At 41.2% G+C, this 22,394-nt stretch overlaps 2 protein-coding genes across 4 annotated transcripts; one reads left to right on the top strand and one right to left on the bottom strand.

Moving 5' to 3' along the window:
- Positions 1-51: 51 nt before the first annotated feature.
- coq6 (coenzyme Q6 monooxygenase) lies at positions 52-10,798 on the bottom strand. 3 transcript variants are annotated; one of them, XM_004540644.2, is made up of 12 exons: positions 10,756-10,798; positions 9,519-9,653; positions 7,149-7,207; positions 5,259-5,385; positions 3,953-4,083; positions 3,760-3,867; positions 2,619-2,681; positions 2,416-2,523; positions 1,562-1,764; positions 1,240-1,355; positions 743-909; positions 52-186 (listed from the first exon to the last, which is right to left on the bottom strand). In XM_004540644.2, exons 1-12 carry the CDS (start codon positions 10,790-10,792, stop codon positions 157-159), a joined length of 1,284 nt encoding a protein of 427 aa, XP_004540701.1. In that variant the 5' UTR covers positions 10,793-10,798; the 3' UTR covers positions 52-156. The 3 variants fall into 3 exon arrangements, with proteins under 3 accessions (XP_004540701.1, XP_004540700.1, XP_076733381.1); XM_004540643.5 differs by lacking the exon at positions 10,756-10,798 and adding an exon at positions 9,966-10,326; XM_076877266.1 differs by lacking the exon at positions 10,756-10,798 and adding an exon at positions 9,739-9,757.
- On the top strand, positions 10,461-20,800 carry fam161b (FAM161 centrosomal protein B). Its single transcript, XM_004540645.4, has 9 exons — positions 10,461-10,599; positions 11,724-11,925; positions 12,011-12,483; positions 13,187-13,497; positions 17,559-17,677; positions 19,373-19,540; positions 19,651-19,750; positions 19,828-19,967; positions 20,218-20,800. Exons 2-9 carry the CDS (start codon positions 11,726-11,728, stop codon positions 20,297-20,299), a joined length of 1,593 nt encoding a protein of 530 aa, XP_004540702.1. The 5' UTR covers positions 10,461-10,599; positions 11,724-11,725; the 3' UTR covers positions 20,300-20,800.
- The last annotated feature ends 1,594 nt before the right edge of the window (positions 20,801-22,394 follow it).

Below are 22,394 nucleotides of genomic sequence, written 5' to 3'. Positions count from 1 at the left end.
TTTCAATATATTAAAAGAAAAAAGATTTAAATAATTTAATGTTAGACAGGCAAAGAGAAAAATAAAATTTTTATTATTTTATTGTATTTTTACATTACAACATTTAGAGCTGAAAGTCGCTGGAGATCCACAAACGGCCGCTGCATGAGAGACGCATCATTTGCTCGCAAATGCCATGATTTGCTCCTGTGAAGTGAAAACAGACATGAACTTAAAAACTCTCCAACCCTCTGTTTCATGCTCAGAAAAAGCCTGTTATAAGCGAGCGGCACTGCAAACTCTCTACACAAGAACTGTAAAGCAGTGAACTCACAGCATTTAATGTGGAAAAAAAGAAAGTGACTTTAACTTTGTGCCTCCGCAGCGAGATGCCTTTACAACCCGTTACAGTTGTGTTGGTTTGAATCGCTTAGTATGGAATAAAGCCATTTCACATGAGTGGTCGGTAATAAAAGGGGTGTGAAAACACAAGCCACTGTCCGCTGCCTCAGGACCAGCCGTGCACCCCACCCACACACTTTTGGTAACACTAAATTTGAGGCTAAACTTAGATGCCATAGTAGTAGGTTGAGAACCAGTAAAATTATAGATGCTGCTAAAGTAAAGCTCCGTGTAATCAGAAAAGTGGGCGGAAGGTGGGGTCAAGGTGGAGGCGGGGTTTGTGCTTGACAGGTGGTTGATGTTATCTGAGCGATTTCCAGGTTCGCTAACATCTAAAACTAGAACAGACGGAGAGGCTTACTTTCAGCGTTGGGAGCATGTTGGTGGCCTGCAGACCGAAGGTGCGTAGGAGAACCACAGGCGCGGCGTTGGTGGAGTACAGCCGCTTCATGAGGTCGATGGCAGCCATCATAGGCAGATTATGCCGCTGACGTTCGGTTTCATATTCTAGCAGGTGCTGAATTGCTCCTGCACAAACACACGTGAACCGGGAGGTTAAAAAACTGAGAATAAATTCTAAGCCGAATAAGTCCGTCATGTGTTTTCTACATTAGCTCAAAGCACTGGCGCTACGTTAACTTTAGAACATCACATACCAGCATTTTTGTGTTTTTTCTATGAAAAGCGACTACATAGAGCTCCAGGAAAGAATGGGAAAAAAATAAAACATCAAATGAATGTTGCCGGAAAAGCTGATGCTTTTTATAGTTCACATCGACGGCGTGCGTTTGAGCTGGGGCAATGGAAAAGAGCTTAGTGAAAACCGCCGTGCTATGTCTGTTTAGAGTTCTCACTGACCCAGGTCTTTCCCATTAAAGGCCGCCTGACTTAGGATCTGCGTGAGGCAGGCCACATCACCAAATCCCAGGTTAACTCCCTGACCAGCCAGAGGATGGACACGATGGGCCGCATCCCTGAAATAGAAACAAAAGACGAGTTGAGTAGTTCTAGACAGTACAAGTTCAAATCACCATCCCTTTATTAGCTGACTAAGCAAACAGTTAAAAGCTTTAAAGCGTACTTTAAGAGCAATTTTTTTCCAGGACCTTGTAATACACATTCTCCTTTATAAAAGGCATTAACATGCTTGAGCTGTTACTTTTAGTTTTTATTATCTTACCCAATGAGTGCAACTCTGTGTCTGATGTACTCAGATGCATGGCCCATTCCGAGCGGGAACATGACCCGTGACTTTGGGCCGATCCCCGCCACACTCGGGGGAAGCTGTCGAGGTGAACCTGCGGACGGCATGATGGCTGACAGAGCGCCTCGAAACAGCGAGCCAGCCGTCTCAATTAGGTCCGACTGGTTCTCATTACTCCACTGCCAGCGAGCAGACAGACAGGAAAGAAGACAAGAGAATGAAAAGCAGCCAGAAAAGAGAGAAAACAGACACCGTCCCCTTAGTGGACAAAGAAATTAGCTGACACAGGAGCAAAGCTGAACTCCAGGCCAGCGAAAGGGCTTTCTTTTTTCCCCCCCCTCCCTAACTAACTGGTTTGGCAAGGCTTCGGGAGCTGGGCTAATTAAAAGAAGATGACGGTCAGGCTATGGAGTTGAATTAGCTCTGTTTGAAAAACATTCCATGCAGTAATGGTCGACACTGGGAGACCACAGGTTTAATTAGCAAACCAGGCCTAAAACCAAACGTGACTCAACCGTGGTGACCCCGTCCATAAGCAGGCCCAGTAAAAATAGCCAGCTTGGGAAAAAGGAGTTTCTCCAAACAGAAAAAATAGAAAGGTGCATCATTCCTGCAATGAAATATTAGTATTGTGTATACTTTGGGCTAAACAATGACCGTATTGTTTGCGTGAGCCACTTAAAACTGCTCATCGTGGAAGTGTATGGAGAACCTCGTGCCACATATGGCACACTGCATACAAATACAGACACTTTGCAAAATCTTACTGACAGACAGGCAACCTGAGTGTAAATACGACATTGGCAGTTTATGTATGAACCGAGACTTACAAAGGCAGAGTTGATGGCGTCAACAAAGCGCTCCTCATCCAGCTCGAGGAGCTCCTCTGCGAGTGAATGGCTGGTTGACCACACGAGAGAGCTGTGTGTGTCGGACAGCTGCATAGGAACAAAACGCAACAGCTGAAGTTTCATTAAATGCTCCTGTGACAGAATGAAAATACTGCAGCAGCAAAAAAAAATCCAGATATTACCGGTAACATTGCAATGGGTCCTGTTGGGAGGAACCTCTGCCATGCGACATTGTTCTCCGTGGGCTGTCCGACACATAAATTAAAACGTATTAAACAGCTGCATTGTTTTGTACAGCTATATTTGAATATCATAAACTGTGCATAAAAACAATATCATAAAGGTCGGGTGTATTGTTCTCCGACTGCTGACAGATGTGACATTAAAATTACTATTATAACAAAATCATTGAGCAAATCTACCAAGGAATTTACAATAAGGTTTGCTTAAATATTTAGGAGACTTATGCTCATTTCCAGCTCAATATTTTTTATTTTTGGACTATAGTAGAGTAGCTTTGCATGATTCACACTTCAGAGTACTTGGCCTTCACACAACCCCTCAGTTCACTCTCTGCCTGAGTGTTTAGAGCAGCTGCAAGGTTTAATATGAGCATCTGTTACTCTAACAGTATATATGTACATATACACCCACCAGCCACATTGTTAGGTACACCTGTTAGACTACTCATTAGCACAAATATCTAATCAGCCAATCACAGGGCAGCAGCTCAGTGTCTTTAGGCACGTGGACATGATTGAGACGACCTGGTGAAGTTCAAAGCGAGCATCAGAATAGGATAAAAGGTGTTTTAAGTGACTTTGCTCTGAATGTGGTATGTTTGTTGGTGCCAGACTGGCTGGTCTGAGTATTTCAGAAACTGCTGATCTGCTGGGAATTTCCAACACAAGCATCTTTACAGAGATCAGGCTGAAAAAGAGAAAATATCCACTGAGTGCCAGTTCTCTGTGTCAAAATGCCTGGTTGAGGAGAATGGTCAGACAGCTTTAAACTAATAGGAATGCAACTGTGCCTCAAATTTTTATTATTTAATTATCCTTTATTTATCCGGGTAAAAGTCTCGTTGAGAATACAAACTCTTTTTCAAGAGAGACGTGGCTAAGAGAGCAGAAGAAGAAAAAAACGTTCATTTCAACCAAATTATGCAGAAGACCATCTCTGAAAAGGTAACACATCGAATAGTGAAGCTATTGAGGACCTAATAAAACGTCCCTTGAATGTACATATGAGACATAAAATAAGAACAAAACAAAAGAGCCTTCAAATTACGAGGATTTACATTGTGTAAATAGTAACGCTCACCTCTGATAGGTGCAGTGCAGCAACCACAGCAGACTGGTCATAATTCCACTTGACTGTGGGTATTCCTAATTCCCGCCTCACCATTGAGTTCGGTCCATCTGCACCAATCTGCAAAACAGATGAGTGGGAGGAAATTAATGGATTAAAAATGACACAACAACAACCACAGATTGCGTGATAAAATTAAACTGACCAGCAGCTTAGTCTGAAGAGTCTCGCCGTTAGCCAGCGTGACGCACACCCATGGGATGTAGTCTGTTTCCTGGGAAGGCATGGGCCATGTGTATTTCACCACCTTGGACCTGTACTTCACTTGTACATTTTCTAATAAAGCACCAGATAAACACACACAAAAATGGTGACTACTGTTCAAAGAAAAGAAAAACTGTGTTTCTCAAAAGAAATGAGCAGCTGGTGTGACTTTCTCACAAGAAAGAGATCAATCTTGGTCCTGTGAATATATCATCATCAGACACTTTTTCCTTTAAGGAAAGAAAGGATGGTTTTTGCCTGCAGCAAAAGCAGTGGAAGATCTATAAACCACCTCATAAAACACCACTGGTTTTCCTCGGTGGCATATAGAAGCTGCCAAAGTTCACATTTGACAGTCCTCTTAATGGTCTTGGCACGCCGCATTGCACTGACTAATAGTGTTTATCTACAAGCACACCAATCCACACTTCAGACACGCTGCCAGCTTGTTAGATTTTGCACTAAAACTGCTCCTCATCCTAAAATATCCACAGCTGGACATCGCAAAACATGTAAGGATCCAGATCGTATTCTGGCTCACGCTGACTTGGAGTGGTACCCATCCACAGACCAGTTTCTGCAACACTAAAGTCAAAAATTGGGTTTTTTTTCAGTGACTGGTGAGCAGGGCTTACATTGAAAACAGCTGGTGAGGAGTAGATTTTTCGAGTACATGTGCATCTTGAGCATAACAATCCCAAATGCTAAAAATGAGACAGCTGGTGGCACATGAGGCACAAACGTGATGTAACCGCACGCCCCTTTTGTTTGGCGCACAACGCCGAAAAGTGTTTATAAATATGCCACTTTAACTGTGGAGCACATAGCAGAGCTCAGTTTTATTTGTGAACCTCACAAAAGTTGGGACGCTGTCAAAGGCAATGCGGCGCTATACCCCGTCAGCGATTTAGCGTCTTGAGAGGTGGCACAGCCCGGGAGCACATGGCGGCTTTAAATAGGTCACTGGACCATTTCACGTGTCCTCGCAGGGTGCTGGAGCACTGGCAGTGAGGTTTAGATTGAAATTGCATGAAAAACAAGGATGGCTCCAAGAGCTTGTCTTTAAAAACAGTCACAGGGACAGAGAGAGAGAGTACAAATAAACAAAACCTGGGGACGGGATGGAATAAAAGTGGTGGCTTTAGCTGCCCGAGTCTGGCAGCAGGGAGATGGAATAGAAATCAAACTACTGTGTGTTTGTGTGTGTTCTGGGTGGGGGATGCTTCATGTTTTAATCATAATCTTACCAGACAGACTGTCCAGCTGTCTAGTGAGCGCGGCCACGACCAGGTCGTTCTCCACGATGTACGCCATCTCGTCCTCCACGTTCTCCTTATCGAATGTGATCAGGGCATCTGAGCAGGCATCCCAAACCTAAATGAGAGACTCATTACGCCTGCGGTCTACAAGTCTATCCTTAAACGCATCTCCGTTTCCTATATATAGTAAGCAGAGAAATGGCGCTTCGCTTAGGCTGAACACATCAAAGTTGTTAACTGCCGCCAAAGGACGGCACAGCCTACATGCATCAAATGCAGAGCGGCAAGTGTCACGGGCAGCGCTCTGTGTGGACAGCTGACTTCAGCTTTAATGGAGCTCTGTGAGGCGCAGGACCAAATAATATTTTTGTGATGTGGATTTTTTTTCTCTCTCTCAAACACTTTCTGGGAAACACAAATAACAAATGTCATGTTTGAGAACATTACAGAGTGAGAGTCAATATTTATCTGCGACCAAAAGTGGCAGAGTGAGATATAGTTTTAGGCTACTGTAATTCTAACCCTGAAAGCACCGCTTTAGCTAAACGGGATTTTGGGGGGGGGGGGGGGGGGGGGGGGGGGGTTGAAAAGTGTTTGTACAAGGTTGATCCTTTCCTGGATGACAGAACCCGTCATTCTGCAGTAATATGCTGCTGCGCTACTTTTTTCCAACTTGCCATAAAGTAGGAAGATATACCCATGAGAAAACCACTAATGGCAGTGAGTTTGCAGCTTGTGATAAGTGGTTGGGAAGAAAGATTTACTGAGACCAGCCCAAAAATTGTTTTGGTTTTGTTTAATGCAGGGTGAAATGATGCAGCTCCGGGGCAGAGTGAGTTCCTACTTCTTTTGCAAGACTTAAACAAGATGCGTGAATAAAAATTTATAGGGAAAATGCGCGCGGGGGGGGGGGGGGGGGGGGGTAACGCCTCGTTAGCAAAAAGAGACAGAAAGGAAGAAAAAGAAACAAACGGTTTGCTTGTGTTTCAAATCTAAACCCTCGTCGCCTACTTTAATGCAGGGAAAGCCTGCTTTCTACAGTTGACCTGCAGAACATACTTTCCAGTGCTATGACTGGGATGTATATGACTGAAATTCAGTGGGCAAACAAGCCAAAACAGTGGTAGCAGAGTGAAGGTATAATGGGTGAGGTACACTACCATAATCACTGTGAGGCACTGCATGATGACATCTTAGGCCCAGAGAGAAACCCTGCGGTCGAGTGTTTGGTACACACCGACCACATCTTACAAGAGGGACCGAGGCTGCACCCACAGCTGTAAAGCGGGCTCGACTTTGCAGCAAACAACCACTCTCCTAATCTTTCATCTTCTTCCCGTTGTTCACATGAATCTTCATAATTAGAGGATTTTTTTGGGGGGGTATACCAATTTGAAAATGTCAAAATAATGTATTCCTCATAGGAAACATAGTTTTAATAAATAGAACTAGCATGGTCAGAGAGCCATCCTGTACTTTTAAATATGCCTTGTGTTCTTTGATGTTTTGGGGTGCTATAGATTGCACGGTGATACCGAAGGGGCATAAACTGCACAAAGGAATGAAGGAAATGCATGTCACTCGAAACCACCGCTTGGCATTTTAATGGGAACAATTACATTGAGTATTGTGTTGCTTGGTTATTAAGAATGACTGAGCGGAGGCTGAGCGTCACAGATTTTTCTCTCCACAAATTGCACAGTGTCGAGATTGATGGATGACAGAAATACATCCAGTATGCCAGTAAATTACAAAGTCTGGAGGACGTGAGAAGGAAAAGCCGAACGGTGCAACAGGACGACTCGGGGAGATGCGCCGTGTTAAAGAAGGCTCAAGGTATACTCACAGTTAACAATGTTAACTTTAAGATTGACCTACCTGCATCTTTTTATAGGGCTTGAACCTCATCTTTGTGATGTGCTCCCATGCTCCGATACCTGACAAAAGAAAGAGGTCAGATTGGACAAATGTGGTTTGTGAAGTCATTCAGAGATCCACAGATGACTCACACAGACTGATTCAGGGAAGTTTGGATTTTTCTGCGCCTCAGTGTTTTTCTCTGCACGTTTCAGAGCAATTAACAGTAATGGGAAAAAAAAGTATGTGTGTGGATAAATAATCATAGTCATACTTTGGAAGTAAATATAACAAAAATGAATGCACATGTTTGCATAATGTGCAGAATGTTGTGACTAGGGTTAAGGACTGACACTTTTGGCAGCTCCAGGATCAACAATCAGGTGCAGATGTTGGATTATGGGTGCATTTTTCCTTTGTTCAGGAGTATTAATTAAAGTAGAGGCATCAAACATAACATTATAAAGTGCTTAAAGGATGGCACAGATCATTCATTGAGCTCTCATCAGTCACTGTTTGTTTTTAGTAACCTTTTAATTTTTTGTGCAGGTGTCAGTTGCGGCCAATGATGTCAAAGCCAAACTTGACGTCTCACATTTACCCTTTCAAATCGCACCGCCACATTCAACATTTTTATTGACACTACAGTCAAAATAAAAGTCTGTGATTGGAGAGGAAAAGTTTATTAATGGATCACTGTGACTGAAAACACAAATAAGATATGTGAAGGGCTTAATTTGAGATGCTAAGACAAACTTTAGGGTTTGTCTCTGGCACCTGCAAAAATAATGTTTATCACACATGCTCATACACTGGACTGCATAGTCTACCAGGCAGACAGGTAGGAGGTTGGCATGTGTAGACCTCAACCTGGATAAATACGGTTTAACTTACAGACATGTCACATATTGAAAGAAAAACTAACAAACTACCTTAATAAGCTGTTGGACCACATTAAATCTAGAACATCTTAAATGCAGCTTTTGACTGATTCTAAAAAAGAAAGTCACTGGAAATTTACTGCAGGGGTGAAACACCATACTTTCAAAACATATACCCTCATTCAGTGTTTTGATGACAGTGGCTGAGCATGCTGCCTAACACGCTAGTCTAAAATCTTCCATAGGTGTGTAATTAAGCTGAGATCTTGTGGCCGCAAAGCCCACATTATATTATTTATGTCAATGCCATCTTCACTAAGCAATTCAGTGACCCTTCCTGCCCTATGGGTGGCGGCATTGTCATTCTGGAAGAAACAACTCCACTGGGACTAAAAACGCTTAGTTATAATAAAAAGGTGATCACTCAGAACAACTTTGCATTGATTTGCAGGGCCTTTTCCCTGGATGTGTGATTTGTGACATCCTAACACATATTATCCCCCAACCACCAGTCGATCGCAGCAGATGGCTGTCCCACCTCGAGCCTGGTTCTGCCAGAGGTTTCTTCCTGTTAAAAGGGTGTTTATTGTTCCCGCCATTGCCAAGTTCTTGCTCATAGTGGGTCGCTTGATTGTTGGGGGATTGTTTCTCCAGAAGGTTTACAAGGTGGTAGTGAAACCTGCTATGATGTATGATTTGGAAATGGTGGCGAAAAAATAGGTAGCTGAACTAGAGGTGATAGCGCTGAAGATGTTAAGATTTCTATTGGTAGTGATCTGGATGGACAGGATCAGAATTGATTATATCAGAGAGACAGCTAAGGTTGAGCGGTCTGGAGACAAAGTTAGACAGGCAAGGATGTTTTGGATAGGTGAAAACCATTAATAGAGGAACTCCCAGGCAGAAGAAAAAAAAGAAAGATCACAAAAATGATTCATGGATGTAGTGTAGTAGGACATGCAGAGGGTTGCTGTGACAAAAACGGATGTTAGGAATAGGGTGGGATGCTGCCACGACCCCTAAAGGGACCAGTCGAAAGAAGAAGAAAAAGTTCTGATGACCACCTTCAGCTATTTTTAATGGATTCAAGACCTGAAGTGGTAATTTAGGACAAAGACTATGTTTAAAAAACAAGCCCATCAAGCCCAACTGCAATTACAGTGTCAAATCCCTGACTCTCCTTTTCCTTGGCTTTTGACTTCTTTAAGCTCAGGAGACATATTTAAACTGCAGTTTGGGCTGGACCAAACCTCACATTCTTAGCTGTACTACAGGGAAAAAAACACTGCTAGGAAAAACCTCAGGTGATCCATTACAAAAGGAACAACTGTGGTTAAATACGATCCCTGCTAAAAATGGGTGACCAGCCAGTGTCTGATCCCTGGCTTACCTTGTGGGAGCCATTTAGTAGTCAAGGACAACAAACTTGTCACAGAAAGGAAATTACTCAGGATTATATTTTGCTGCATTTTTCAAGCAGATTCTGTTCAGATTTGGTTGTATACTGTACCACTGAGAAGTGTGGCGGAGCCTGGACTGATGGAGCTAACTCTGGTGCTATAGGTGTCCGGGACTTTGTCCATTAGTTTCTTGTTGCCGGCTTCAAGCAGCAGAATCTTCTTACCCTCCAAGTTTGGATCCAAACCTGTGGATGGAAAGTAAATGCATACAATATATAATATAGTTTAAATATGAGAGCACATGTGTAAGATTAAACATGTGTAATGAACCTGCAATTGGATTCGTTGTCCTGTGAAACGGATGCAATCATTTGATTTAGAGCTCTGACTGCATGTTTTAATACTCCAGCACATTTTAGAGATATCTTTTCCAGTATAGTAGAAAGTGACAGTCCCTCTCTGTGAGAGAAAGAGTGCACTGCTACTTTGCACACCAACTTTAATCTGGATTTGGACAAGTTAACAGCAAAGTCTTGCAACACTAGTCGAGCACTCACCCAAGGAACATGCCATTGCAGATCCAACCATCCCTCCCCCGGATATAATTATATCATAAACATCATTCCCGTGATCTGCACATACTAATCCTCGCCTGGTGATTTTTATAGCAGATAAATGTTTTTCTGTTACAAAACACCGGCTGAGTCCGTTTAAGGCCAGCGACGCCCTCGTGAGCTTCTGCATGTTTCAGTCTGTCTTCGCATGAGAGAGAAGCCTCTGGATAAACAAAGGAAACAGTCCTGGGTCGGGCTTTGAAGAGTGTCATACAACAATTAAAGAGACAGACGTTTCCCCTTGAATGTGTCCTTCTAAGACCAACTGCGACTCTTCTGTGACACAACAACCATGTTGTGTTGACAAACGCTGCAAGAGGAAGTACTTCCGGTTTTACGACCAATCACAGAAGGCAATTTCCGCGGGTGGCGTTTCTGCCTCTGACCACAAACAGCGCTAAAGCTACCAGCACTGACAACTGGCTAAAAACTCTAAAACCTCTCTTCTGGTGGGATACAAAGAACTGTACCAACTTCGGGAGTCATTAGCTAAACAAACAAACTGTACTGCAACTACTGAGCGCTTGGAGGAATCTTCGACGCCGTGAAATACTTGTTAAAACTCGTCTGCTCCCAGGTTGGCAGCTCATTAGTACTCTCAGGTTGATTTTTCTGTGATTATATTGGTATTTAACGGGAACTTAAGTAGCAGAAGATGAAAAGGAAGTTTGTTTGTATAGAAAAAAAAGTATAAATCTTATTTAAACAAGCGCTATTAATCCTAAACACATACAACCATGTCGATGTTCCGCTGAGAGCGTGGTTGCCATAGTGACCAATTTACACAGCTCATACGCTGAGAGCAGAGCGCATGTGCAATGTAGTCCGTGGATGCAGGAATTTTTATTTGCGTTGATTAGAGTTATTTGATTGTATTTTCCCCTTCTCAGTTTATAGTACGAACAAATCCTAATTCCCTTATTGTTTATTTCATGAATTTTGTGGGATTACTAAAAAGAAAGACCTTAGAGAAACGTGTTCAGCAGAGTTTTTTAGCAGCAAGAGAAATAGTTTTTAATTGCAATGAAGAAATACACATTGCTCTCATACACATTATTCACATACATATTGTTTACTATTTATGTAGTAATTTGTCTATGTGTAATGTGTAGCTGTCTCAGTACTTTTGTCCTTATAGTGTATCACATTATTTCAGTAAAGTATTTCACTTTTTTCCAACTAACCATCTTCCAGTTTGGGTTCAGGAGACAGACACACGAGGTACTAAGTCCTGTAGTGTTTTTTTGGTCTTGTTTGTGGTCTCTCTAGGTTCTATTCCCTTCTCTTCCCCCTCATCCATTAACCAGTCTTTGCAAATGTTGGCCCCTTCCTGTGTTTGGTTCTGCTGGATATCTTTCCCTGTTAAAAGAGAGTTTCTCCTCCCACCAGTGACCAAGTGCTTGCTCACAGGGGCTGATCTTATTGTTGGGGTTTTCTCTCTAATATTGAAAGGTCTTCACCTTACAGTATAAAACACCTTGAAACAAATATTGTTTTAAAGCGTGGCTATACAAATAAAGTTGAATTGAATTTCCTGACAGTTGACATCTACTATGAGTCAATTATCAAAATGATTGTCATAGTTTTTATCAATAGACAAATAAAATATTAAATTAAGCATATCAGCTCCTAGTCAACATAGATATTCACAAGATTTTAAAAAATCTCTTTTTTCTCTTTTTTTTCTTTTCAATATCACAGGTATGAACGATAAGTTAAAGCTGGATACTTTGCTGGAGGATGGACTGCAATCAGAGTTAATGCTCCAGCTGCATCTTAAGGCTCTTAGAGAAGCCCTGAAACAGCAGCTGCAGGAGACAGAAAGGATACAGACGGAGGAGCTGGAAAAGAGGATTCAGCAGAACGCTCACCTGTCAGCTGATTCAAGTGAAAACCCAACAGAGTATGTTACCTCATATTATTATTTTATTTTTTTGCTTTCGTCCACTTAAAATTGACCTATTTCAAAGAGCTGTACTGTTTTACAGGATGACAAGATCTTCTTCAGAAATCCTAAACACTTCCCACAAACCCCTACAATCAGAGAGGCCCGACACCTCATCCTCTCCAGCCTGGTTATCTTTAACAGATGGGAAGCTTTGTTCTGTCAGGACTGAGCGGTTTCCTTTAGCTAAAACTTCACAGCTGATCAAAGAGGAGGAAGCCGAGGCTGAGTGTCAGAAGAAGTTCTCTGCTCTTCCTGTCCCCAGCCACATCATTCAGCCCATCTACCAGGACATGATGGAGCACAGAGAAAAGGAGAGGAAGGAGGCCCATGAACAGAGGAAGCAGTTCTTGCTTTCCATTCAAAAGCCTTTCAGCTTCCTGCAGAGAGAAAAGGAGAAAAGGGAGAAACTGCTTGCGAGGTTAAACCAAGTCGAGCAAGATATGAAAAACGGTGTTCGAGTTAGAAAACCATCTCCGAAAGAAATAAAAGACTCCCCAGACCCTGAGACAAAAGGTTGGTTTTCCTTTTCTGACTTGGTTTGGTTTTATGAACAGATGAATTAGAAAGGGTACTTAGTATTCATGTAACTGGGCTGTGGTCTTTGGAACCAGGTAAAGCATTCCTGTGACTTCTTGTCTTAGGCTGCATATAAGTAAGTTTTAAACAGCCAGAGTAATTACTATAAAAGCTTGAACTGGCAAAATTCTGAGATCAAATAATGAATTAAGACCAAAATCATGAAGAAATAGTAATGAAGCCCACAAATCTGAAAGAAGCCATGCTACACTTTAATAAACATTAGACATTGTGAATTTTTTAAGGAATCAAATTGAATTAAAATCCCCAAATTTAGTGTAAAAACCCTTTAACACAGTGGTGTCTAATGTTTTCTTTTTCTTTTGACATTCATGTAAAACCTTAAACAAAAAACCTAGTTGATTCAGATAAGTTTTGAGTAGTTTGTTAGCAGCATTTGATAGAACACCACAAAAGTAGCAGTGCTTATGTGCGAAGCTGTTCGAAAGTGAAGATTTTCTTTGTCCTCACTGGAAGCAAACTGGGTGATTGGCTGATTTTGATCTGTGTTTCTTCAAACTTTCATTAAGAGTTTTTAAATGGAAGATTTCAACTGTTATTGTATCATATTTGTGCATGCATACAGTACACTCCAGGCAGTGAATTGGCTACAGTGTATACCCTGTCTAACTTTATTTAGACCAGGAGGAAGTCTGCAGGAAAGTCCACTCTCAGGCGACTGCGAGGGAGGAGAATCCTACTCGGAATGGCCCGAAACTTCGCACAGCAGAGCGCACCAGGAAAGAAAAGCTGAGATTTTTGGATGAGAAGCCTAGTTTCCATCCAAAAATCATTCACGAGATCCCTGATTTCAGCATGTTGCACAAGGCCTTGCAGACAGAGACGCTGAAGAAAATGCAGAGTAAAGATGTGACAAAGTGTCAGCCATTTGTCCTGAGAACTTCATCTCGCCCACCAAGGCAAAGCAGGACGAGTCCGGTACACTTGCAGGTAAAACATGTTCATTGCTTCTTATTGGTATTTATTTCTTTAGCTGCTTTTGGACTTCAGTTGTGATATTACGTGCTCGTTTTAGTTTATGTTCTCTGAACATTTATGTAGTAGAGTTCATGTTTTAACTCAGATTTTTAGAAATATTTTTATTAGCCAGGAAAGAAATCATATTAAACTCAGTTTTAATGGACAATCTCTGTATTGAACCAGATGCACATTTCAGAAGTTTTTTTGAAGTGTCTCACCCCTGCTCTGCTTCATGGATAGTTTGAGACTTATCCACCCACTTTTTTTTTTTTCTATCAAATCAGTACCCTTCTCTTTTTCTTAAGGAGATTTGCTCTGAGCCACTTACCTTCTTTAAAGCCTCTACTGTTCAGGATGTTATTCTGTTTCATTTTAATCTGTTCTTCTTTGACTCTGCAGTTTTTGGCAGCTCTGCAATCTAACATATTCCCGTGGTCCCACAGCACAGTGTTTATTTCACAAAATGTAACAAGGGAATCTGACCAGGTCACATTTTTGTTTCTGTGACTTTGAAAACAGCTTGTTTCATGAAATGAGATTTATTGTATGGTTTGAGGCCTTGTGTGTTATTTTTTTCGTGGCTTTGCAAACAAGTCTCCTCAGTTGTGGAATCGTATTGCTATTTTAAAATACCTTCAGCAATCCATCTTCAAAGAGGAATTATTCTTCTCGTGTTTCAAAGTTTTTCCGACTCATGATTTGTAACCTTTAATTCAAGTCGTGCTTCTACAGAGCCGGATCTTTTTTTAATGAGACATACTTCACGAGAAGATGTATATATACACTACCAGTCAAAAGTTTGGACACACCTTCTCATTTAATGGTTTTCTTTATTTTAATGGCTGTTTACATTGTAGATTCTCACTGAAGGCATCAAAACTATGAATGAAAACATACGCAATTATGTAATAAACAAAAAGTGTGAAGTAACTCAGCTGTTTTATATTTTAGATTCTTCAAAGTAATTGATTTGATTACTGCTTTGCACACTCTTGAAATTCTCTTGATGAGCATCATGAGGTCGTCACCTGAAATGGTTTTCCAACAGGCTTAAAGGACTTCCCAGAGATGCTGAGCACTTGTTGGCCCTTTTGCCTTCACTTTGCCATCCCTCTCATTCGAAACCATCTCTACTGGGTTTAGGTCAGGTGACTAATCTATCAATCTATCCTTCTTGGTCAAATAGCCCTTACACAGCCTGGAGGTGTATTCGGGGTCATTGTCCTGTTGAAAAATAAATGATGGTCCAACTAAACTGGATGGCATGTCACTGCAGGATGCTGTGGTAGCCGTGTTAGTTCACTGCCTTCAATTTTGAATAAATCCCCAACTCTGTCACCAGCAAACCACCCTCACACCAACACACCTCCTCCTCCATGCTTCATGGTGGGAACCATGCATGCACCAAAGATCTCAAATTTGGACTCATCAGACCAAAACACAGATTTCCACTGCTCTAATGTCCATTCCTTTTGTTTCTTCCCCCAACCAAATATCTCCCGCTTCTGTTGCTTTTCCTTAGTAGTGGTTTCTTAGCTGCTATTTGACCATAAAGACCTGATTTGTGCAGTCTCCTCTTAACAGTTGATGTAGAGATGAGTCTGCTACTGGAACTCTGTGTGGCATTTATCTGGGCTCTAATCTGAGGCGCTGTTAACCTGCGATTCCTGAGGGTGGCGACTCGGATGAATTTATCCTCAGCAGCAGCGGTGACTCCTGGTCTTCCTTTCCTGAGGCCGTCCTCATGTGAGCCAGTTTGATGGTGCTTGATGGTTTTTACGACTGCGTTTGGGGACACATTCAGAATCTTTTGCAATTTTCTGGACTGACTGACCTTTAGTTCTTAAAGTAATGATGGACTGTCGTTTCTTTTTACTTAGCTGATTGGTTCTTGCCATAATATGAAGTCTAACAGTTGTCAAATAGGGCTGTCAGCTGTGTACCAACCTGACTTCTGCACAACACAACTGATGGTCCCAACCTCATTAGAAGGCAAGAAAGTCCACAAATGAACCCTGAGAAGGCACATCTGTGAAGTGAAAACCATTTCAGGTGACTCCATCATGATGCTCATTGGGAGAAGGCAGCACTGTCAACAAAGCAAAGGGTGGCATGCAAAGACATGTTTAGAGTTATTTATCAGTTTTTCATTTGCTACATAGTTCCATATATCTTGCTTCACATATTTGATGTCTTCAGTGAGACTCTGCAATGTAGAGAGTAGTAAAAATGAAGAAAAACATTGCATGAGAAGTTGTGTCCAAACTTTTGACTGGTAGTGTATGTTCACTGAAATTTGTCTGGGCGGATGATTCACATGAGAGCATTAAAGGCTAAAAATAATTATACCAGTAATTAGGTAAGAATAACAGTAATTTTCTCTAATCCAAACTTTGTGATCAGTGAAAGTTTCGTCACGTCTTCCTTTCATGTGTCTTGTGGCTTTTGTAATTATCCAATTACCACAGTTCTGTTTTATGACGCTTGTCAGAAAGGTTAAGGCAGATTTTTAAATATTTTACTGACGTTGCAAATATCTACTGTACATTTAGCTTAACTGTTACCATATGTCTAGAATAATCACATGTAATTGTACTAAATTACCTTTTACTGTGTGATATTTCCGGAAGATCCTTTAGGATTTTTGTAAGTGATATGAAATTATTCCTGAAGCTGTTATTGCCATTAATCTTTTTATTTTTATTTTTCTGTAACTGTTTAGTAAGAGGTTCTGGAAGCGGTTGTTCTCACAGTAATTGTAGTTACACATAAAAACTAAACTACCAGTTTACACTTGTTGATGGCAAATGATGGTCTTCCTTAGTTCATTTAATCTTGCATTAAAATGTCAGTCATTGTTTTAGTTAGGCTTGGACTCTAATATATGGAAATATACACTCATTGCCCACTTTGTTAGGCACACATATTAGACTGCTTGTCAGTATAAATATTAAAGCCACATTTGCCATCACATGGCAGTAATTCAGTGCATTTAAACATATATAGACATGGGCAAGATAGCCTGAAGTTCAAATCAAGCATCTGAATAGAGAAGAAAGGTGATTTAAGTGACTTTGAACGTGGCATGGTTGTTTTTGCCACACAGGCTGGTTTGAATATTTCAGAAACTGCTGATCTACTAGGATATTCCTACACAACTATCTAGAGGTTTTACAGAGAGTGGCCTGAACAAAAGAAGATATCCAGTGAGCCACAGTTCTCTGTGTGAAAATGACTTGTTGATGCCAGAGGTCAGAGGAGGATGGCCAGACTACTTTGAGCTGATAGGAAGAGTTGAAGAGCATCTCTGAATGCACAACACATTAAACCTTGAAGGCGATGATACTGAGGCCAAGAATATAGCCTAGAGAACATGAAAGCATGAATCCATCTTGCCTTGTGTCAACAGTTTAGCCTGCTGGTGGTGTAGCAGTGTGGGGAATATTTTCTGGTCAAACTCTGGGCAACCTTAGTAACAAATGAGCATCATCGTTTAAACTTCACAGCCTGCCTGAGTATTGTTGCTGACCCTGTCCATCCTGTTATGACCAGAGTGGTTTCTTTACATGACAATGAGTTCACCTCCAATCACCAGAGCTCAGTCCAATAGAACACCTTTGTTTTGCAGTGCAACGGGAGGTTTGCATCATAGATGTGCAGCGGATAAATCTGAAGCAGCTGTGTGATGCTATCATGTCTCGTGTCAATATGGATCAACATTTTTTAGAAATGTTTCCAGCACCTTGTTGAATCTCTGCCATGATTAATTGAGTCAGTTCTGAGGATGAAAAACGAGTTCCAACCCAGTGCTGATAAAGTGTCTGTTGTGTCAACAGTGATACATTTTCAAAAAACATTTGAACTAATGAAGCTAGTCATGCTATGTTTGATGGAGAAAAGCTATTACATTTGCTCTCACACACATCTTTATGCTACTATTTTCTTCATGTTATTCAAATTCTTGAAAAAATGCCACATGATGGCCAACAGTTTGGTTTTGATTTCAGTTTTTTTTGTCTCTTCATCCACAGGCACCAAAAATGAGTAATCTCAGTAGAAGCAAGTCACTCGGGGCTTTAACGTTAATATCCACTGACACACTGCCCACATACATCACAGACGCTGTGAGGAAGCGCTCACTGGCCATCAGGTGAGTTGGAATATTTATGGATGACAGCAGATCTTGTCTCAGTGTATCCTAAAAGGAAAAAAAAGACTTCATTATTGACGTATTCATGTGCAATAAATTTGTTTTTTCAGTAAGGATAAATGAGATTAATGAGGCTAATCTGTCCTTCAGTTAGTAATGCTGGTGTTCACTCCGGTGCTATTAAGCTTTTAACAATATAATGTCAGACACTTTGAAATAACCAAATAGAAAGTGGTTTGAGTTACATAATAACCGTGTAATCAGTATACACCACATTAATATACGGAGCTGATAGAAACACTATTTAAGTCTCAGGCCGTGTGTATGAAAAAATAGCCTATTTTGATATAATCTGTTGTCTACCAGATTAATGGAGGATTTTTGGAGCTGTTCAGTGAAAAGCCCTTTACTTACTTTCGCTAATGTCATGGTAAGCTGTGTGGCAGGCTAGGTTAGGACCCAAACGCAGGACTCAGAAACCAAAAGCTTAACTTCATAAATCTTTATTGCTGGAAAATACAAATGAAAACTAAGCACATGAACGCTGAAAGAAAGAAACAAAAGATGAACTAAACATGACAACAAACAACTAGAACCTGGAGCTTATGCAAGAACACACAGCAAGTGTGGAGAACGCGACAGCTAACAGAAGGTGACTGAGGACTTAAAAACACAGGCAGGATAACGGGAGGATTTGCAACAAGCGGGAGACACAGCTGGACCTAATCTGACATGACGAGACAAAGAAAAGGAAAACTCAATACACTGAACACGGAACAAAGATTATCAAAATAAAACAGGAAGCGTGACAAATGTGTAGACGAAGATACGCGAGCGTCACAGTGTGACTGGGGGGAATGAAAACAGAGACAAGACTAAGAAAACACAGGATGAGACTAGACACTGAGGGAGACAGAATATAATCCCAAAGAACTGAAGGAAAACAAAAACACACCCCAAACATGTTGAAAGAATAACTAAGAACCTAAGAGCTACAACCTAACAGAAACAAAATGATCAAAAGAGAGCACTAAAGTACAAGAAAACCAAACATAGATCACTCAAAGAGAATAACTCAACTATTACAACCAAAACAGAACGCTCCAAAGCATAAACCCTGGATCACTGACAGCTAAGACCTGATTTAGACATCTCTATGTAAGTGCCCGACATCGTTGCTGGCACTTATGCTGGGACCTTTATGGGTCTCCACTCTTAGCTGTGGTCAGTTTGTTTGGGGAGGACAAACGTATATGTCCCTCTAGTTTTTCCACTTCTTTGTGCATTCCCTCACATCCATTCCGATTTCTGCAGTCTTCCTCCAGGAGTTTGTGACATTTGTGAGTCCTTGTGTTGATGCTTCAATTATTGTTCCTCATAGTGGGACAGTGATCGTTATTCTCTCAGGGATAAATTGAAAAACTTTGGCGGAAAAGTAGCTGGAAGTGCACCAGAGGACCCGAGGGTGCTGAACAGGACAGTCACAGTTGACCTGATGTGTACTGATGTTCACCTTCTGGGGAGGTGAACACCGGGTTGCTCTTAGAGTTTCAGAGTGGTTTATGATTACCACGTAGCTACGGTGACTCAGTAAGTCAGCATGGACCACTGGGGAAAAAATTAACTTGGCTCTATATAGTTTCAACACCTAAACCATGAAATGATCTGAAATGCAGACAATTTTTGCCTGAACAGAACATCAATGGAGATGAGGGATAGTCAGAATCAAGAGAGTTTGAACTGGTTGAGGAACTACCAAATGAGATCCCAAGCAATGAAGGAGAAAGTAACCCTCCATGCAAAGTTACTGGACCCACGCAGCAGCTTGAAAGAAGTGTATGACGAGAAACTACAGAACTATCGGTGAGTTCTGTATAAGTACAGCTATTTATTCTGCAGTTTTACATTTCATGTCACAAGAACCACACATGCCTGCTACAATAGTTAAAACTATCATCTCCTCTTACGTGAAGGGAGGCTGATCAACAAAGAATGAGGGATTACATGAGAGAATTACGGGAAATGAAGGCCCGAGTTAGTGAACGCCCTTATCTGTTTGAACAGGTGAAACAGGTAAGGAATGCCTGAACATTACTACATGCGTTAGGCGACATACGTTCAGGAATCTAAGTCTGAGTTTTCACTGGCAGAGAAATGCGAAAGCTCACGCAGAGCAGACATACAGAAGCAAACTGAAGAAAGCCGGGCTGAAGGAGCAGTTCATTGAAGAAAATGGAGACGGGCTCATATCCGAGGATGACCGCAGCACTGAAGACGACATTCGAAGCAGGTATGCAGCGTGAGAAATTGTAGCAAGTTTTGTTCATCCTGTGAGTAATACCACTGTGTCCGGTAAAAATATGAATAGCACTGCTGCTGGGAGAGCCAAGGACTTCATGTGGTTTGGTCATGTTGCATTACATAATTTTCTGAGCTTGCTCTACAGTCTTTAGAGAAAAAAAAAGACCATTTCCGTAGCCAAGTAAAAGTTCGATGTAATTACAATATAGTCATTTTCTAACCCAACATGTCTGATTTAGGGAAGAAAATGGAGGAGACGGGGAGAAAATTAAAGATGTGGGAGAGAAGAGCGTGAAGTCCAAAGGGGAAGAAATGCCATGATCAAAAAGGTTCAGGCGGCACAGAGTTTTGTGGCCTCGCCACTAGAAAACAACACCGTCCTCAAAAATGATTCATGTCGCTGCTGACTGTCCGCACCAAATGTTTGATAGTTTAAGATGAGCGGCTATAAATCACGAAATCGCAAAACAGCTGGAATTTGCAATCACAAATGGAAAGAGATAAAACTTTATAAAAATGTACATAAGTGATTGCTGTTGGTTTTACAACACTTTCCCCAAGGAATATGTAAGCTGTAGTTTTGAAGATGATGAGCATGTTGTTGCCAGAATAAATGGTTCAAAAATAAACTGAGAAAACCAGTTGAGCCCAGTTTGTCTGTAGCATTAATCAGTCTCCGTGTTAAAGAGACAATACTTAAATTTGCTTTAATGTAAATGCTTATATTCTAATGCTTACAGTTGCATTTTACTTTATTATTATTATTTTTTAATTCATGTTTTTACATGTTTCTAATGGCCCGTAAGAACACAGGGCATCTGACATTGGCTTTTCTTAGATTGTCGAGTTAAAGTTCCCAGTTATTTCTACAGCCACAGTGCCACCTAAATAAACAGTCCTTACCATGCGTCTGCATTCACACAAACCATCTCAGTGGTCTGCCTGCACATCCACATCAAATACTCTTACACACTGGCCTCGCTGTATCTTGTGCTTTGACAGCTGACTGCCAGGAATTCGAGACATCGAGACATTTTTACTTACCAACCACATGGGAGCGTTTGAATATTTTTACAAGCATAATCAATGGAGATCAGTGCACGCCCTTATGGGTTTGTTGGCTGTTGTGCCGTGCTTTGGAGTCAGTGTAGTAAATTCACATTAGAAAATATTAAAATTCATTAAGTGGTATCACTAAGCATGGTTTAAAACATAACACTTAGATAGGAGTTAACATAGTCTATGCATCTAGCGTGCATATTTATGCTGCACGAACTGCATGCAGCCAGCTGAATATTACTACAGTGAGCTGTAGTAATATTCAGCTGGCTGTCTTCAGATTTAAATATATTTGCATAATTGCAGTAAAGATGGCGACGAGGCTCGTGACCTCTAAAATACTACATGGTGCTTTTTTCTTAGCAGCGTTGCCTCCACATTAGCCATGGAATCTTGATAAGTTTTCAAGATTTCCGTCTGATTAATTTGCTTTCTAACCTCTATCTAACTCAGACCCACGAACTGCCAAACAAGTCCAGGCCCTTTTGGACTCCTTATATGGTCAAGTTCCTGGGCCAGTGTGACAGAAGGGGAGTCTTGTGTGATGTTTGATGGATGCATTGATTTAACGCAATTAATGAACAGGTACATTTTCTAAATGCATCTTTATTTATTTTCCCACTACTAACTTATTAACATTTCTTTAAATGCTAGATTGAGCACTTGTATAAATTAATGTAACAGTTAATTAGTGTTTAATTGTTATTTCCTTAAGTGGGAGGAGTGACTACCTATATAGGCGCAAGAGCCCAGCGCAAAATTGTTTCTCAGCGGTTTGATTTAGTTTTGGATCATCATCTTTAAGGTGGGGCTATTTTTCATTTTGTTTTCTATTAAATGTTTTTATCTTCAGTTTGACTGATCAGTCTGCACTATAAATATGGCGCAAAAATCCACTGCTGTGAAGAAAAAATGGGGAATAATAAGAGACCAGCCTGTGGAGCTGTCGGCAAGCCTGTTGTTTGTGCCTCTGCCGCTCAGCCATCCCTCACAAATACAGAGAAGGAGAAAAATCCAAAATGTTGTCACATAATATGTAATAAATAATAATCAGACAGTCGCTTCTTTGAAAGCTCAAATATCACAGGATCAAGCTTCAAGGGCTACATCCTGTCAGGTTGTCATGGGAACCATGTATCCCTCCTCACTCTGCCACTGTAGTCCATTTAGGAGAAAGCTGCGCACCTCTGATTCCCCGATGCAAAGCTCAAAGCAAAACAAATTGCTTTCAACCTGTTAGATAATGTCTGAGCGGGAACCTGCATCGGTGAAACGCGATGGAGCAGGCGGCTGTGACATCTATTTAAACAAACTGCAGCCTCAGATATGTGTGGAGGCTGAGAAAGAAAGAAACACA

This window comes from Maylandia zebra, linkage group LG19 (assembly GCF_041146795.1).
Source record: "Maylandia zebra isolate NMK-2024a linkage group LG19, Mzebra_GT3a, whole genome shotgun sequence".
Taxonomy (NCBI): domain Eukaryota; kingdom Metazoa; phylum Chordata; class Actinopteri; order Cichliformes; family Cichlidae; genus Maylandia; species Maylandia zebra.
Note: the sequence above shows the minus strand (reverse complement) of the source record. Positions and strands in the feature narration are given on the sequence as shown.

Excerpts from the sequence above, each read along its gene's own strand:
- fam161b (XM_004540645.4), top strand. The coding sequence starts at position 11,726 with ATGAACGATAAGTTAAAGCTGGATACTTTGCTGGAGGATGGACTGCAA. Across the intron at positions 12,484-13,186 it reads CCCAGACCCTGAGACAAAAG|ACCAGGAGGAAGTCTGCAGG; the intron begins GTTGGTTTTCCT and ends AACTTTATTTAG. Across the intron at positions 19,751-19,827 it reads TGTTTGAACAGGTGAAACAG|AGAAATGCGAAAGCTCACGC; the intron begins GTAAGGAATGCC and ends TTTCACTGGCAG.
- coq6 (XM_004540643.5), bottom strand. The coding sequence starts at position 10,152 with ATGCAGAAGCTCACGAGGGCGTCGCTGGCCTTAAACGGACTCAGCCGG. Across the intron at positions 9,654-9,965 it reads TGCAATGGCATGTTCCTTGG|GTTTGGATCCAAACTTGGAG; the intron begins GTGAGTGCTCGA and ends TTCCATCCACAG. Across the intron at positions 3,868-3,952 it reads CTCTTCAGACTAAGCTGCTG|ATTGGTGCAGATGGACCGAA; the intron begins GTCAGTTTAATT and ends TCTGTTTTGCAG.